This window comes from Notolepis coatsorum (genome assembly GCF_963971535.1).
Source record: "Notolepis coatsorum genome assembly, chromosome: 7".
NCBI classification, from domain to species: Eukaryota; Metazoa; Chordata; class Actinopteri; order Aulopiformes; family Paralepididae; genus Notolepis; species Notolepis coatsorum.
This window is the reverse complement of record NC_140171.1, coordinates 82,373,642-82,391,015: the sequence shown is the minus strand read 5'-3', so window position 1 is coordinate 82,391,015 and position 17,374 is coordinate 82,373,642. Positions and strand designations below refer to the sequence as shown.

General features: G+C 40.1%; 1 protein-coding gene across 1 annotated transcript in view; it reads right to left on the bottom strand.

Annotated features, from left to right (window-relative positions):
- The window catches only part of inpp4b (inositol polyphosphate-4-phosphatase type II B), a gene marked incomplete at its 5' end in the record, with an annotated part of 822,779 nt that overhangs the window by 214,416 nt on the left and 590,989 nt on the right, over positions 1–17,374 (bottom strand). The window contains one exon of the mRNA XM_084318315.1: positions 3,822–3,926. Coding sequence (XP_084174441.1) covers positions 3,822–3,926 — 105 coding nt within the window. The remainder of the gene's footprint in view (positions 1–3,821; positions 3,927–17,374) is intronic.

Below are 17,374 nucleotides of genomic sequence, written 5' to 3'. Positions count from 1 at the left end.
GAGACAAATATATTAGTAAATGGGGGAAATATTTGCAATTTCACTCACTATAAAAGGAGGGGGGGCACACTTGTCTAAGACAGCGACGATGCACATGAGTATATAATACCTGACAAATGCACCATGTGTATGTTGACAAGAATGGCTCTATGTTTTAATGTAGATTTATTTTTTCGCTTGGTGTCTTCTTTTTGTTTTGGTAATACTTCCCATTTTATTCTCGGCTTAGTCTAATTTATCTGTCTTTTTTTTTTATGGTAGAATTTTTCGTTTGTTTAGGTTTACTTATTCTTATGTCTTTTTTTTTTTTTTTGTCTTCCCCCCCATATGGGGGTTATCAGTGTAACCTAGACGTTAGGGGTCTAGGTGTCTGTGTTGTCCTTCAGGACTGACCCATGCTGATGCAAAATATGTCATTCATTGTATTGTCCTGAAGTACTGTGTGCAAAAAGAAAAGATATGCAATAAAGTATAAGTCATAAAAAAAAAAGATGTATCCATCAGTGGACCAATTGCATGCTTTTGCAGAGGACAAGAAGCCTTCAGTCGACTCCTTTAGACATTAAGCACCCCCCACAGCCCAAATGGAATGATACATTTTTTTTTTAATAATAAAATTCGGCTCAAACAAGGGACTAAACACGTTTCGCAATTATGCCACATCAATGTGGAACGCCCTACCCACAGCTGTAAAGGAATGTGAATCACTACCCACTTTCAAAACCACTCTCAAAGAGCACCTACGGGAGACTGCAATTCCCCGACCACACCCCGCCTACGCAACCCCCCCCCCCCCCCACACACACTCCACCCACCCAACCACCTCCAATGTACAGTTTCCCACCCCACCTACCCTGTATGCACATGGGCAGCAAAACGCTAGTGGGGGTGACATAAAAGTGTGCATGACCTATTGCAGTAAATCCACTCTTGGGCAAAATAAATTCCTGGGTGATTTATATTACCACCTATACCCTCCATTATGAGGCCTCTCTCTCCAGACGCCTTATGGTCTTAATGTAGTGTCGCTCAACCAGAAGGACGGCCAATGTCACAGCGCTTCATTCCAATTTGCACACCGCCGTCCAAAGTAAATAAACACTTCACAGGCGGCTCAGTGAGCACAGAGGAGCTCATAGCAGGCCTTGTTTTGAATGAGTAATGGATACAACCCACACTAATGTCTGAGGGCCAGGGATGGTGGGGGTTGGGGGAAGTGCTGGGTAGGCGAGATGAATTACGGAGGGTGAATATGTTTGGTGCAGTATTAGCGCCAGGTCAGCTAATGAACGCCCTCGGGAAGTGCAGCGTTCGCACCGCCCCGCCGCAGGAAGCTCTGTTTGAAGAACTGTTCAAACCAGGATTTAACGACACAACACAGCTGCAAGTTGACCACAGGGAGGTGGACAGTAGTGAGTCCCCCTTGTCAGCCCCCCCCCCCCCCCCAAACAACACCTTAATAGACAGGGGGCTGATGCGTGGGACTTTGCTGCTGTCCACAGATACCACAGCTAATTATCACAATGCTTGGCGATGCCGCCCCCATGTCAGCCACACGTTTGGCCCCCAGAATGGAGTTCCCCTTAATTGGTCCCCCCCCCCCCCCCCCACGCTAGGCAGTGTAGTGAAATATGGCGGGGCCTCCGGACATCAATCACATTGGCCAATTTGTGCCTGATTGGGCCGGTCTCCCTCCGCAGCTCACCCCTCCTCCATAAATTGACTTGGGAACGAGGCGACTACATACAGAGGAGCCAAGTTTCTCCCAGAGAAAGAAAATAGAGTGATTGTGGCAGACACGATGAGAAGGCATAATTCATACTTAACCCATCCTGCAGTTCTGTTTAACAGTGACAAAATATTCCTTTTACATGGGCCAAATGAGTGCTGAACACAGTTGAACAATGGATTCAAGCCTGCTTTTCCGAGCCAAGCTTTCTTGGGCCAGGCTCTGTCCTCCCGCTGTCACCCAGAAGATTGAAAGCAGACAATTCCAGGAGGGGAAAAAAGACTCAAAGTGGTTTCTTCACATTGTTCTTTCTCACTTGATGAACAATAGAAAAACTCATGGCATAGCTTTTTTTTTTTTATCGCACTGCATAGCCAAACTAGAGTCAGCCATATGTTAATAACAACCACAGCCATAGAATCAATCTTAGGGGAAATGTTGGAATATATGCACAATAATGACATTAATGTTGGCTTGTTAGGTGAAGGTCTCTAGATGCATATCAGTATGGCCTCATCAACATAAGCCAGATAGTAAACAAGCTTCTATCCCCAGGCCATCAGGATGCTCAATGACAATGACACTATGTAACCCATCCTCTACACTCACTGCACACACATCCACATGTACACACTCACTTTAAACAAACACTCACTTTACCACTCACTTTACTCACTTTAGACACTTTAACACACTTTATATTTATCTATTATTAAAGAGATTTGCACTACATTCATACCTCATTTGCACCCTACCCTAAGTTTTGTACCTCATCTCATGTCTGCATTGTACCTCACTGTTACTCATTTTACTCTGTATTGTATATTGTATATATGTATATTGGCTGAACATTCCTTACTTTTTAATAACCTTTTTTTTACTGTATGTAGCACTCTCATGGGCTCATACAGAAACAAGCATTTCATCATAAAGTATTCTGTATTTTATTATGACAAATAATAAACAAACTTGAAACTAGTCTACAGTGATGGCAGTTCATCATCAGATAACAACATTATACTAAATAAAATAAATCTCTTGAACCACACATCTCTCTCTTCATGCTTTCAGAGGTGTCTTTTCACTCTATTCCTTCCCTGCCTTAGTTATAAGGCTAGTTATATTATTTACGTTGTCAAGGCTTGTCTGGCGTCAACATTTTCACATCATGAATGTGGGTGACAGGTCCAGGTATAACAGGGCTCTCTCTCTGCCAGCTACAAGGCTTGCTGATTTTAATGTACACCAAAATGCATCAATTATGTATCAAGTTGTAAATAACATGAATCACAGACTGTCTGAGCTTGTCCCAGTCGGCCGTCCACTGCACATCCATAACACAAGGCATCTTATCTTGGGCAAGAGGAGAAAGCTCAAATGTGCCAGCCTAAGTATAGCATGCAGGGGCCCACAGATCTGGAACGAGCTCGACGAGAGTCTGAATCTGTCAAAATCCATCTCCACCTTCAAAATATCACTGAGAGATGAACTGCTCAAATCATATCTCTAAATAGAATCCATACTTAGGAATATGAATTGTCTGTATTTATGTATCTATGTTGTATGTATGTTAGTAGGTAGGTGTAAGCCTATCAATGTTGTATGTTTTTGTTTGTTTATATTGTGATCAGCTTCCTGGGAGACCTGGCACACACACACAATCTCGACGATGATGTTCTCACCATGAAGATATGTATATGTAATATATCGTGTGTGTGAATAAATAAATTATTAATGAATGAATTCATTCATTCATTCATTCATTCATACGGCAGGAATGGCAGAACACGCAAAGGGCTTAATTAGCGTGTTGTCTCTCCTTTTCTCTGGCACAGTTCATTCTCTTCTGGTGATGACCCAGCACTGCTCGCTTGACCCCTCCATGCACCCCCAAGACAGAAGGGGAAGTGTGGGAAGGCAATGGAACATTCAACTTCTTAAAAATATGTCTGACATATTACTATTATTACCTGCTTTTTCAATAGGTGAGCTGCATTTTACACTGAATTGGGTCAAGGTTGGCTATTTCTGATTCCAGGAGATTCTGGAAGGGGTTTGAGGGGTTATGGCGATTATAATAGCAGTATAATACCTGTTTTTCTGGGGCATGTCACTCTCATCCTCTGGGTGTGCAGGTTAATGGGGATGAATTCTAGAGACTTCTGGGCTTTGCTGCAGCTTGGTTTGAATGAAGGACCTGTGACAAAAAAAGAAAGACCATTTAGATTGATATTCAGATTCAAATTCAGATTCAGATCAAGGTTCAGATTCAGATTCTGATTCACATTCACATTCACGTTCTGATTCAGATTCACATTCACATGATTAAGGTTCACGTTCACATTCTGATTTACATTCACATTCTGATTCAGATTCACATTCAGATTCACATTCACATTGTGATTAAGGTTCAGTGATTAAGGTTCAGGTTTTTGAGTTGGATGGTATGACTTTATGTATAAACAGAATCCACAAAGGGGGAGGCGGGACTGCTTTATTCATTGATAAAAAACTAAAGTATAAGGTTATTGATCACATGAGTGCTGCTATTGAAGACCTCTGTGAGTATATTACAGTGGAGATTGAAAGGGAAAAGCAGAAAAACATCTTGGTTAGCTGTGTTTATAGAGCGCCTAGTTCAAGCATTGAGAATTTCAGAGAAAAGATGGAAGAGCTACTCACTAACATAGAGCAAAAGGTAACATTAATAAAGGTTACTTTAATATCAATCTTTTAAACCCAAACAAAAAAACAATTATAGATTATTTTACATCAACCATGCATAGCCTAGGCCTCTTCCCGATAATGAATAAGTCTAGCAGAATAACCTCTCATTCTGCTACTTTGATCGATAACATTTTCACTAATGTTATAAATAATAGAATTGTGTGCGGACTGCTGACAAATGATATAACAGATCACTTACCAGTTTTTGTAATAATAGAAGATAATAATCAGCCAAAAAGGGAATCTCAGAGAATTAGTAATAAAAGACACCTTTCAGAGGACTCAATAGGGGCACTCAAAAGGGAACTGGCTCTCCAGCAATGGGTTGAGGTGTTTGAAGCAACTGATGTGGACTCAGCATATGGCTGCTTTCTGAATACATTCCAATCCAATCCAATCCACTTTATTTATAAAGCACATTTAAAAACAACAAAGTTGACCAAAGTGCTGTACAAGTCCACAACATAAGATAAAACATAAAACATTTAATAAAAGCACACAATAAAAACAGTACAATGTGTCACATAAAAAGGCAGGTCTCTCAAAAACGGTTTAAAACACTGAAAGCCAGAGCAAATAGATGTGTCTTGAGGCGTGATTTGAACACCTGCAGAGTGGGGGCCTGCCTAACATGCATTCCTCATTCTCATTCCAGAGCTTTGGGGCTGCCACAGCGAAAGCACGGCCCCCCCTAAGCTTCAGCCTGGACTTTGGAACAGCCAAGAGGAGCTGGTCAGAGGACCTGAGGGACCTTGGGGGAACATAGGGTTCCAGCAGGTCTGAGAGGTACCCCGGTGCCAAGCCGTTCAAACATTTAAAAGCAAACAGTAAAACCTTAAAATCAATTCTAAAACGCACAGGAAGCCAGTGGAGGGCAGCCAGCACAGGGGAAATGTGCTCCCCGCTTCCGTGTTCCCGTCAGCAGACGGGCAGCGGCGTTCTGAACTAGCTGCAAACGAGAGAGGGAGGCCTGACTGACGCCAACGTATAGGGCATTGCAGTAATCAAGGCGAGAGGTCATAAAAGCATGGATTACAGTTTCGAAAACAGAACAGGATAAAAAAGGTTTGACCTTGGACAGCCTCCTGAGTTGGAAAAAACTCTTTCCCAACACAGCGTTGATCTGCTTGTCCAATTTTAGGTCACAATCAAACTTCACCCCTAGGTTGGTGACAATTGGCTTCACAAAAAGCCCAAGAGGGCCCAAGTCATCAGGAGGAGACACATGCCCATTGCTGAGACAAAACACCATGACCTCTGTTTTACTGTCATTGAGACATAGACAATTTGATGCCAGCCATGCCTTAACATCATCAAGGCATGCTAATAATGGTTTTACCGGGTTGCTATTGTTTCTTTTTAATGACATGTACATCATCTGCGTAGCAGTGAAAGGAGACGCCATGCTTTCTGAGTATAGGCCCTAAGGGGAGCAGATACAACACAAATAAAATTGGCCCGAGAATTTAGCCCTGGGGAACCCCGCAGGGGAGAGGTGCTGTGGAACACGAGGCTCGTGACAAAAGGCTTTATGGTCGTTTCTGTCCTATTGTGCAGCAAAGTAGCCGACGAACAAGGAAGCCAGATAAACCATGGATAACCATGAATTTCAAATGCCTGTAAAAAGAAGAATACTCTTCATCAAGATTTCATCAAGCTAAAAATAAATGAACAGATTTTATAAGAAAATGTAAGAAAGATCATTATAATAACTTACTAGAAATGAATAAAAATGATATTAAAGAAACATGGAAAATTATAAACACAATCATTGGAAAATCAAATAACAAACCAGGCTATATTGATAGTTTTTCTGTAAATGGAACGGAAATAACCAACATGCATGAGGTAGTGGAGGAGTTTAATAATTATTTTTATAAATGTTGGCCCAGATTTTGCAAGGGAGATCAAGCCTCCACAAGGGGGAGCTATTGCAGAACAATACATTGATAGGAATCCATCCACAATCCTTTTGTATGACGTATCTATTATGGAAATAATTGATATTGTAAACAATCTCAAGAATAAAACATCTACAGACGTGAATGGGATAGACATGTCTCTTATTAAAAAACGAATCAAAGAAATTGTAGATCCCATTACTTTCATATGTAATCTATCTTTTAGGATGGGGACCTTTCCAACTGAAATGAAAACAGCCAAAGTAATTCCAATACATAAAGCAGGAGACAAAAAAATGTATTTACAAATTATAGGCCTGTTTCTTTACTTCCTCAATTTTCAAAAATTCTGGAAATACTTTTTGTTGCACGTCTGGACAGTTTTATTGATAAGAATGAGATATTGATTGATAGCCAGTATGGATTCAGAACTAACAGATCCACATCAATGGCTCTCATGCAGGTAGCAGAAGAGTTAACAAATTCAATCGATAATAAACAGTATGCAGTTGGAGTTTTTATTGATCTGAAAAAAAGCTTTCGATACCATTGATCATGACATCTTACTCAGGAAACATGAAAAGTATGGAATTAGAGGGGTAGGGCTCAGTTGGATAAAAAGTTACATAGAAAATAGGAAACAATGTGTGCAGATGGGGGAGACCAGATCATCATGCAAAGAGATAACATGTGAGGTACCGCAAGGATCCATTTTAGGCCAGAAATTATTCATATTGTATATCAATGATATCATTGCTGTTTCTGATAAACTTAAATTGGTAATTTTTGCAGATGATACTAAAAAAAATTGTTCAGGTGCAGACCTTGTTTGTTTGGTAATAAAAAAATACATCCGGATACTCGAGTAGAGATATGCATAGATAATGTTCATCTTGAAAGAGTAAATGAATATACTTTTTAGCAGTGGCGAATTCTCAGGGCCTTCAAGGTATTCAGAGAAGGCCCTGTGAGCCTCAGAAGAAAGAAAATATGAATTTTAAAAATAACTTTTTTTATTTTTTTTTTATTTTTTTTTAATCAAATGTATTAAAATAGTTTGTGTCGCTAATCTGTTAAAACCGCACTGTTTCACTCGCCATAGTTGTTTTCGACCCATTCACTGCGCATTAGAGCGTTTTTGTACAGGAGAAAATAACAGCCAATCGGAGATTTCTTTTCACAAGTCTCTGGGCAGACTTTCCTCCATCGGGTATTCTAGCTCGACCTGCCCAATAAACCTTAACAGGAGCCCAGGTGTGGAGTGACAGTTTGATCAGCCAATCACATTTGGAGCTGTAGTCAATGGGCGTAGTCTTTTAGATGCCAAAGTATTCTAGAGTCTGGCTGCGTCAGCCAATCAGAGCGCAAAACGGCAAACGCGAGTGAGTGAACTATCAAGCAAGACAACACGAGACAAACTGAAACATGGCAGCAGCAAATGATACCGTCGATGTTGTTGCGGATTTATTAACAGTTCCCTTTTCAAGAAGAACATTCAATGAAAAGATGGACATTGTCAAAAAAGGCCGCCCAACCCCAGAAGGACTGGAAATCAGCCAGGCATCAAAGGCCGGTTACGAGCGACATTTCCAGGCTAGCAATTGGGAACGGTACCCCTGGATGACTGGCTCGGTTTCACGGAAGAAGCTTTTCTGCTGGGAATGTTTGTTGTTTGGGACCGACAAGGGTGCGTGGAACTTTAGAGGCTTCGATAACCTTACCTGTTTAACAAAGTCTGCACAAAAGCATGAAGGCTCGGCAAGTCACCTTAAGGCAACAATTAGTCTGAAAACATTTGGAGACGCAAGGATTGATTTACAGCTGGATGAACAGAGACGGAGAGAAACAACGATGCACAACGAAAAGGTAAAAAAAAATCGGGAGATTTTAAAACGGCTCATACACTGCGTGGTTTTCCTAGGGAAACAGGAGATGGCTTTCAGGGGCCATGATGAGAGTGGAACATCTTTGAACCGGGGGAATTACCTGGAGCTTTTGTCATTTTTAGCAGAATATGATCCAGCTTTGCACTACCATCTGACCACTTCCAAGGTATTTATTGGAACCTCAAGTCAAATACAGAACGATTTGATAAGTGCTGTTGCTGATGTGATGAATGACGAAATTAAAGAAGAAATAAGGAACGCGTCATGTGTAGCTCTAATGCTGGATGAAACGTCCGATGTGAGCAATGCTGCACAGCTGTCAATTGTTCTTCGTTATGTAACAGACGGTGGCGTAAAAGAGAGGTTCATTAAATATGTGGATGTGTCGGGGGGCAAAACAGCAGAAGAGGTTGCAACCCTGGCTCTTAATTTCTTGGAGGAATATGCATGCACAGATAAACTTGTAGCGCAGTGTTACGATGGTGCACCTGTTATGGCCTCGGGACTAAACGGTGTCCAAGCCAAAGTGAAGGAAAGGGTCCCCGATGCGCTTTTCATACACTGTTATGCACATGTCCTTAATTTAGTTTTATCTCAAGGTGTAAAAAAAATTCAAGAATGCAAAATCTTCCTCTCACACCTGTCTTCCATGGCCGCGTTCTTTACTAAATCGCCCAAACGTACGCAAGTGCTTGACCAGATGTGTCAAAGGCGACCAACTAGGTGGAATTTCACATCAAGATTGGTTTGCACTGTATTTGAACAGAAAGATGCTCTTAAGGACGTGTTCCAGTACATAGTTGACCACCACGAGGAATTTGACGATACTGCTACAGGCGGTGCTGATGCTCATATATCATACTTGAGCACCTTTGAATTTAGCTTTTTAATTTCAACATTTTACGAAATGTTTTCCCATGCAGATGTTCTTTTTGACATTTTGCAGAGCAAGTCATTTGACATGCAGTTTTGTTTGGCTCGGGTGGACGAGTTTTGCATTCGCATTGAGGAGCAGAGGCCACGTTTTGAGCAACTCTATGACGAGACAGTGAACACCACCGGTGTGCCACCTGGGCGCAGAGCGTGCGGAGATCCACGTACATACCAGCGTTTCCGTTAGCCGGTAATTACCGGTATTTGACTGGCAAAATCTGTTGAAGTCCGACATATTTAATCTCTCCGGTCATAGTGTCCGGTGAAAATAGTTCCCTCTGGGCACAGTTTGATTATTTGAATTGTATTTGGATGGGCTGGAGTTGGGTGGCCTATGCGATGAACGAAACAATCATTGAGTTTGTTGTCGTTGCTTCGCTCAGCGAGAGCTTGCTGCTGGATTTGCGGAAGGCATGCAGCTGCAGACCCACAGAACCCACCAGCTTTGCTGGCACAGTGCGGTCCCCAGACCTGGAAAGCTGCTCTGCGGGTCTGCAGCTGGATGCTTCTTGCAAACTAACTGCGGCCGGCTCGCGCTGATAACAGCTTTCATTGTTGGACCGGCTGCTTGGTGGAGCAACGATGAAACGAATGTAATGAATCGTTCGTCGCATGGGCTATTTAATTTTGGCCTGTTTTGGTACGGTTCGGGTGGTCAAGTTGTGCTTGGAGGGAGTTGTTTTCACCGGACATTATGACCAGCACCAAGTCGTTGGGAGGTGGAGATATACATCACGCAAACCCACGATAATGTTGCCGCCTCTCTCTGCAAAATTTCTCAGTTCTTCGCTTGATATAATTAATACAAATGTCCAATATAACGGAATTCGTTAGCTCATAAAAATGTGATTATAACAGACTGCTGTTTAGTGTCGGACCGACTGCCCACATACGCGGTCTATTTTATTTCAAGTCAGCAGCAGCACGGAGTATCGAGGGACTTATTTTATTTGGAATATATTAATGACTATACGCAAAAGTAGCCTCGTTTTAAGTAATAATATTATAAATCTACATGCCTTGAGGATGACATTCTTTATATAGCCTATATCAATTGTTTTAAAGCTCAATAAACTATGACCGGAATTAATCTCATTTGTCCGGTAGATTGAAATCTTGCAGGTCACGGAGACCGGCAACAATTTTTTCTAACGGAAACCCTGGTACATACTACAAGAAGGTGCATGATGGCATTATTAAATCAAATGACAACTCGTCTTAAAGATCACGAAAAGCTTTCATTCCTTTCCCTTCTGGATCCCACGCAGTTCACCATCTACAAGAAAACGTTCCCTGAAACTGCTTTCACAAGCCTGACTGACAGCTACGGGTCGCGTTTTGACTTGCCACGGCTGAAAACCGAACTCGGTGTCATGTATTCTATGGCAGATTTTCAGGGAAAGGACCCATCTGACCTTCTTCTATTTCTTCAACAAAAAAAACTCAGTGAAAGCATGAAGCAGCTATATAAACTGACGTGTTTAGTTGTAACTATCCCTGTCACCACCTCAACCGTGGAAAGGACATTTTCTGCCCTCAAGCGCATTAAAACATATGCGAGGAATACAACCGGACAAGCCCGACTCTCTGCATTATCCTCCATGTCAATTGAAAAAGAAATGCTCCTGGATCTGAAAAGGACTGATCAGCTGTATGACCGGGTCATTGAAAAGTTCACCCAAACGGACAGGAGGATGGATTTCGTCTTCAGGTGAACCACATCAAAATGGTGAGTGAAACAAATTAATTTATATTGATTATATTGATCTGCCGCTGCGCATTTTATTTCCACACAAATATATGTCTGTCTTGAAATATTGGCTGGGCTGCTGTGCGTTTCATTTGGTAATTCTTGACTTGATCTTTCTTTGCATACCGTAACTTCCCTCTAAGCACAATTTGAATTGTATTAAAATAGTTACATTTGTTTCGTTGTTGAGTCACCATGCATGTCTAATAATGACAACTCGCTGGGAGGCGGAGATCGGCATTGGTTTCAGCGATCACGCAACGTTGAACCACTCTCTCGACTCTCTGCTTTCTCAATTCTTCGCTTGATATAATTAATACAAATGTCCAATATAACGGAATTCGTTAGCTCATACAAATGTGATTATAACAGACTGCTGTTTAGTGTCGGGCCGACTGCCCACAGAACGGTCTATTTTATTTCAAGTCAGCAGCAGCAGCACGGAGTATCGAGGGACTTATTTTATTTGGAATATAATATTAATAATATATAATATTATGAAGGCCCGGTTAACTCCGGTACGCTTCGCCACTGCTTTTTAGTATAGACCAAAACCTCAGCTGGAAAACTCATATTAACTATGTAAAGAAAAAAACAGTGCATAGCTTAGGTATCTTAAGAAAAACCAGACACATATTAAATTTGAGATCATTATACACAATTTATTGTACTCTTTTATTACCATATCTAACTTACTGTATAGAAACTTGGGGAAACACATACAAAACTAATCTGAATCCTATTATTATCTTACAGAAAAAGGCAATAAGGGTTGTGAACAATGTTAGTTATCTCCATCCTACAAACACACTGTTTTTTTTAACCAAGGACAACCTCTTACCTTGCGGGGGCCCATATGTGGGCCCTTTTTAGGACGATTATCCCACCGGCACTTTGGCGACCCCTAGTGGCTCGGGTGTTATTTTGTAATACAATATATATATATATATATATATATATATATATATATATATATATATATATATATATATATATATATATATATATCGAATTGAATGCTTATTTGTTGCCAAATATAGCGACAAAATCCGACAAAATCCTTTCAGCGGTTCTCGAGTTACATGCCGGTATTTGAGGCTTGTGCAAAGTACATGGTATTGCGCAAAATACCACTCCTGACTCTTGGGGCTCTAGTTCCATCAATCATTTGGTGATCTTGAAAATGATTGTGGAGGGTTGTAGCCAATGAGGCTTTCCAATGATACCCCATCTGGGGATGTATGATCTAGGATCTAGACAGCAAAGACGGGAAGAGAATGAATTGGAGTCTATGAGAAAACTGAGTTTTTCATTGTACATCAAAATCACTCCTAATCACTCATTTCTGAATGGATCTATATGAAATTTGGACATGTACTACATAAGGCTTCAGGCTATGGGTCCGTCTGGATTTGTGGGGAAATACTACCTCTGGACTACTAACTACTACAGAAAAACTTGAGTAACAAGTTTTTCTACAATTCAAGTTCAGACCTATGTTACTCTGTTTCATTAGCACTAAAAGTGATTTTTTTTGGAATCAGAAACTTCAGAATGTCTTCTTTCAAAAGAGACCAGGCTTGTGCATGTGCTATAAGGATAAATGTTGTTTTGGTTTGCAAAAAAAGTATGCAGTCCTCAAAAACTAAAATAGCCACTTTTGGGGGCGCAGGTTAAGAGGTTAAAGTTCCTTGACTTAGTTGACCTTAAAACAGCAGAGATACTTTTTAAAGCTAGAAGTTATCAAATGCCAAGTTACTTACACATTTTGTTTAAAGAACGAGAGGTGAGGTATAATTTAAGAAGAGCACTCAATTTACAGCCTAGAGCTCGAACCACACTTAAAAGTATGTCTGTGTCAGTTAAAGGAGTGAAACTCTGGAACAATCTACCGGATGAAATAAAAAACAGCAGGAGTATTTTTAAGTTTAAAAATATGTTTAAAAACAGGGTTCTAGAATCTTATAGTCAAATTTAACCTGAATCTGTTTTCTCTACCATGGAACTCGGGTATTGCAGATTAAGTATTGATTTTCCTATGTTTGTTTGTTTGTTTCATTTAGCAAACTTTAACTTTTTTTGTTCTTTTCGGGATCGGTTTTTGTTGATTGTTGATTGTTTGTTTGTTTGTTTGTTTGTTTTATTTTGCAAACTTTAACTTTTTTAAAATTTGTTTTTGAATTAGGGGTAGGTTGTTTTATAAGCCTTTTGGCTTCAAACCTATCCTTTTCGCTAGTTTATTTGTAAACATTTCGAACAATTATTTGTTTATTGTTTATTTATTTGTAAACATTCGAAATAAAGAATTAATTCATTCATTCACATTCGGATTCAGATACTTGTAATAGACATGTCATGTTGTAATGTTGTAAAGTTGTTTTTCGGACCCCAGGAAGACTATCGCGTCTTTGCGTTAGCTAATGGGGATCCTTGTCAATAAATAAATAAACATACAACAACCTTTTTTTCTTTTTATTAATGAATGAATAATTTGTTACACAGAAAGCACCAAGAGCATTGACCTATAGGCTCAGCCCAATATCAATATGCAATGGATATCAAGCTCAGCCCAATATCAATATACAATGGATATGGATGTCTCAGGGTCTTGGCCAAGATTGCAGTGACTGTTCTACGTGCACCACCAAGGCCATGGATCAGCTTTTTTTTTTTTTTTTTTATTATTATTTTTTAAACAAACATATAAACAAACATGACAACACACGATAAGATATACAAGCATTAATTACAGTGCATATCCAATGAAATTACCATTTAGTCAAATGTCTTATACAGGATATACCCCTAATACCGGTTATCTAAAAACCTACACACATATGCTCTAGCTCGTACCCCCCCCTCCCGGACCCCCCATTGGATAATCCAACCATTATAACTTGTTCCTAACCAGACACTACCATTATATGCTAGCTTTTATTCTCTCCACCACTTCTAACCACATTGTCATTTTGGATTCATTGAGACCCAAAATTCTTGCTGTAGATATTTCTTGATAAATCACATCGAGATATGTAAGAGTCCAGACCTTCCGACACATTTTTTCCGGTTGAAACCATCGTGATGCTATCAGATTTTTAGCCACTGTGATACCGGATAAAACCAATCTCTTTAGCTGTGGAGGTACTGCATGTTCAAAGACATCATTCAGCAGTAATACAGAGGGGTGTACAGGTACATCCAGAGTTAAGAGATTTGATAATTGCTGGGTCACTTCTTTCCAAAATATCTTAACTGGTGGGCAGTCCCAGTACATGTGCATAAATGTCCCTTCGTCCCCATTTGTACATAGGGAGCATTTGGAGTCTTGTTTAAGACCCATTTTGTTCAGTCTTATAGGTGTTAAGTATGTCCTGTGAATATAGTTAAGATTGATTTGTTGATGGTCCGGGTTCCTTGATGCAAGTCGTACATTTGCCCAGGCCTCTTGCCAGTCAAAGTCTGTCTCCAGGTCTAGTATATCCCTCCTCCAGACTGAGTCTAGATGGAGGGTTTCATACGAGGCCGTTAGTAATTGATGATAAAAATCTGAAACAAAACCTCTCGATGTCTCTCTTTCATAGAAAAATTTGTGGTATCTGTGGTGTACAATTGGTATCGTTAATGGAACACCGTGAGCCTTCAAACATGCCAATAACTGTGCGTAAAAATAATATGTGGACGAAAGTGAGATTAAATTGAGATAAAAAAATTTGCGTATTTCATTGAAACTACAAAAACCCTGTTTGTTGAAAACGTCTCCTAATGAGTGTATGCCTTGCTTTTCCCATCTAGGGAATCTTATGGGTTGTTTTCCAATCAAGAGTGCATTGTTATTGAATAAGGGAGTATGATTATGCCATTTATGTGGGGTAGAATATTTTTTTTGTGTTTCACGCCATATCCGGATCGCATGAGTGATTATGGGGCCAAATTTCCGTTCGCATTGCTTAATTGATAATTTGGTGTATACTATGCCCTTCAGCCTATGTGGAGCTACTATATTTTCTTCTAAATTTCTCCAGGATACTAATGCTTGGGGATCAAACCATGTTGTTAGTGGTCTTAAAGTGTACGCCTTAAAGTAGTGGTAGAAATCTGGAAATGCCATACCGCCGTCTGCTTTGTTTCTCTGTGCAGTGGATCTTTTTATACGTGGTGGTTTGTTATTCCAAATAAATTTGTATGTGGAGGAGTGTAATTCTTTCCAGTAACCCTTTGGAGGGGGTAACGGTAGCATTGAGCTGAATAAGTTGATTCTAGGTAGGACGTCCATCTTAACTATTGATATCTGTGCCTGTACTGAGTTTTTAAGTTTTGACCACCTGACAAGGTCGTATTTGATTTTGTTTTGGATTTTTATGTAATTGTGCTTTACCGTTTGGCTTATGGTAGGGAATATTTCAACTCCCAAACATCTAAAGTGTTTTACCATCGGTATCTCTTTTGGGAGGGTTATATTTCTTTTTGCAGGGGCGTTAAGTGGGAGGAAGGCCGACTTCGGCCAATTTATCCTAAATCCCGATAAATCTCCAAAGTCCTCAATCAACTTGAGAAGAGGAGGCAATGCGGTGTTAGGGTTTTGCATGAACAGTATATAGTCCGCATATAAACAAATTTTGTGTTGTGTGCCCTTGATTATGATTGGTTCTATGGGTTGGGATTGTCTTATATATTGTGCTAAAGGCTCTAGTGATAGATCGAATAGTCCGGGACTAAGAGGGCAACCCTGTCTGGAAGAACGTGATACCGGAAAGATTTCGGAGATGATTGTACCTGTTGTAATCATGGCCGATGGGTCTTTGTATAATACTTTAATCATATCAATGAATCCTTTTCCTAACCCCATCCTTTATAATACTGCCCATAGATACGACCATTCCAACCTGTCAAAAGCTTTCATTGCATCCAGGGACAGTATCGCCTTAGTGTGTTGTCTTCCTTGTTAGCATCTAGTACGTGTAGTAATCGTCTTATGTTATCAGTGATCAAGCGGCCTCTTATGAAGCCAGTTTGGTCCGGATGAATTAAAGACGTCATATGCTTTTGTAGTCTGATGGCTAATACCTTAGAGTACAATTTGATATCGGTTCCGAGGAGGCTTAAAGGTCTATAACTACCGCACTCAGTGGGGTCTTTGTCTTTTTTAAGGAGGACTGTTATGAGTGCAATATTGTCATTCTTATGGAAGTTCTCCTCCTTGACTGAGTATAAAATCATATTTGTAATAAGGGTCCAATTATGTCCCAACAAGAGAGGTACATTTCTGGTGGGATACCGTCTCTTCCAGGAGCCCTACCACTTTGCATTTCAGATATGGCCTCCCTAAGTTCATCTAATGTGATCGGTGTTTCTAACTGTTTAGCGTCATCCTCTGAAAGTTTAGGGAGGTTAATTTGATTAAGATATGTGTCCATTTTGTTTTGATCGAAGGTCGTATCTGATTTGTATAAATTGGAGTAGAATTCTTTGAATGTCGTGTTTATTTCTTTGGGTTCTGTAACAAGTCCTTGTTGTGCTCTAATCGTAGTTATATCTGCAAATTTTGCGTTGACTCTTAATCGCATAGCTAATAGGTGACTTGGTTTGGAACCTTGGGAGTACTGCTGTTGTCTTGTGCTACGTATTTGCATTTCAGATTGTTGTCTGTATATGGCATTAATCTCTTTTTTTAGTATATTGACTTGATTTTCCAGTCGAACCGAGTTGTTGTATTGTAAAGAATTAAATAACGTTGAGTAAAGCGTTTCCAGTTCAGCTAGTTTTGAGCATTGATTCTTGCGTATTTTGGAGGAAAAGCTATCAGTGAAATCCTTGATCATTCCCTTTGTCGTCATCCATAATATTCTGGGGTCCTGCACCGAATTCGCATTTGTCCGAAGGAATACCGTAAGAGCTTCTTTGATTTGTGTAATGAATTCCTTGTTATTGAGCAGCATCGTGTTAAATCGCCATCTTGGGGCTCGGGTTGATAGTATACCAAATGTTCCTTTTAGGAGTAAATAACAGTGATCTGATAATGCATTGGGTATCATTTCCACATCGTAGTTATCAAATAGTCTCGGGGATGTAAAAATGTAATCTATTCTGGATAATGTGTTATGTCTCGCAGATCGACAGGAGTACTTCTGGGTCGTGGGGTTAAGTGATCGCCATAAGTCATTTACACCTGTAATCTTCGACCAATCCTTTAATGCATTAGATGATTTTTTTTGTTCGTTGGAAAAGGAGGGGTTTGATTTGTCCATCCTTGGATTCCAAATGGCATTAAAATCCGCACCAATTATAAATGAGTATTCGGGAAGGTCTAACATTACTCTGGTAAGTGTAGCGAAGAAATTAACTTCGTATAAATTTGGGGCGTATACCGCTACCAGTGCTATTTTCCTGTTATTGTGTAAAATCTTAGCTATAGTTATCCGACCATCTGCATCAGACCATACTCCCTTCA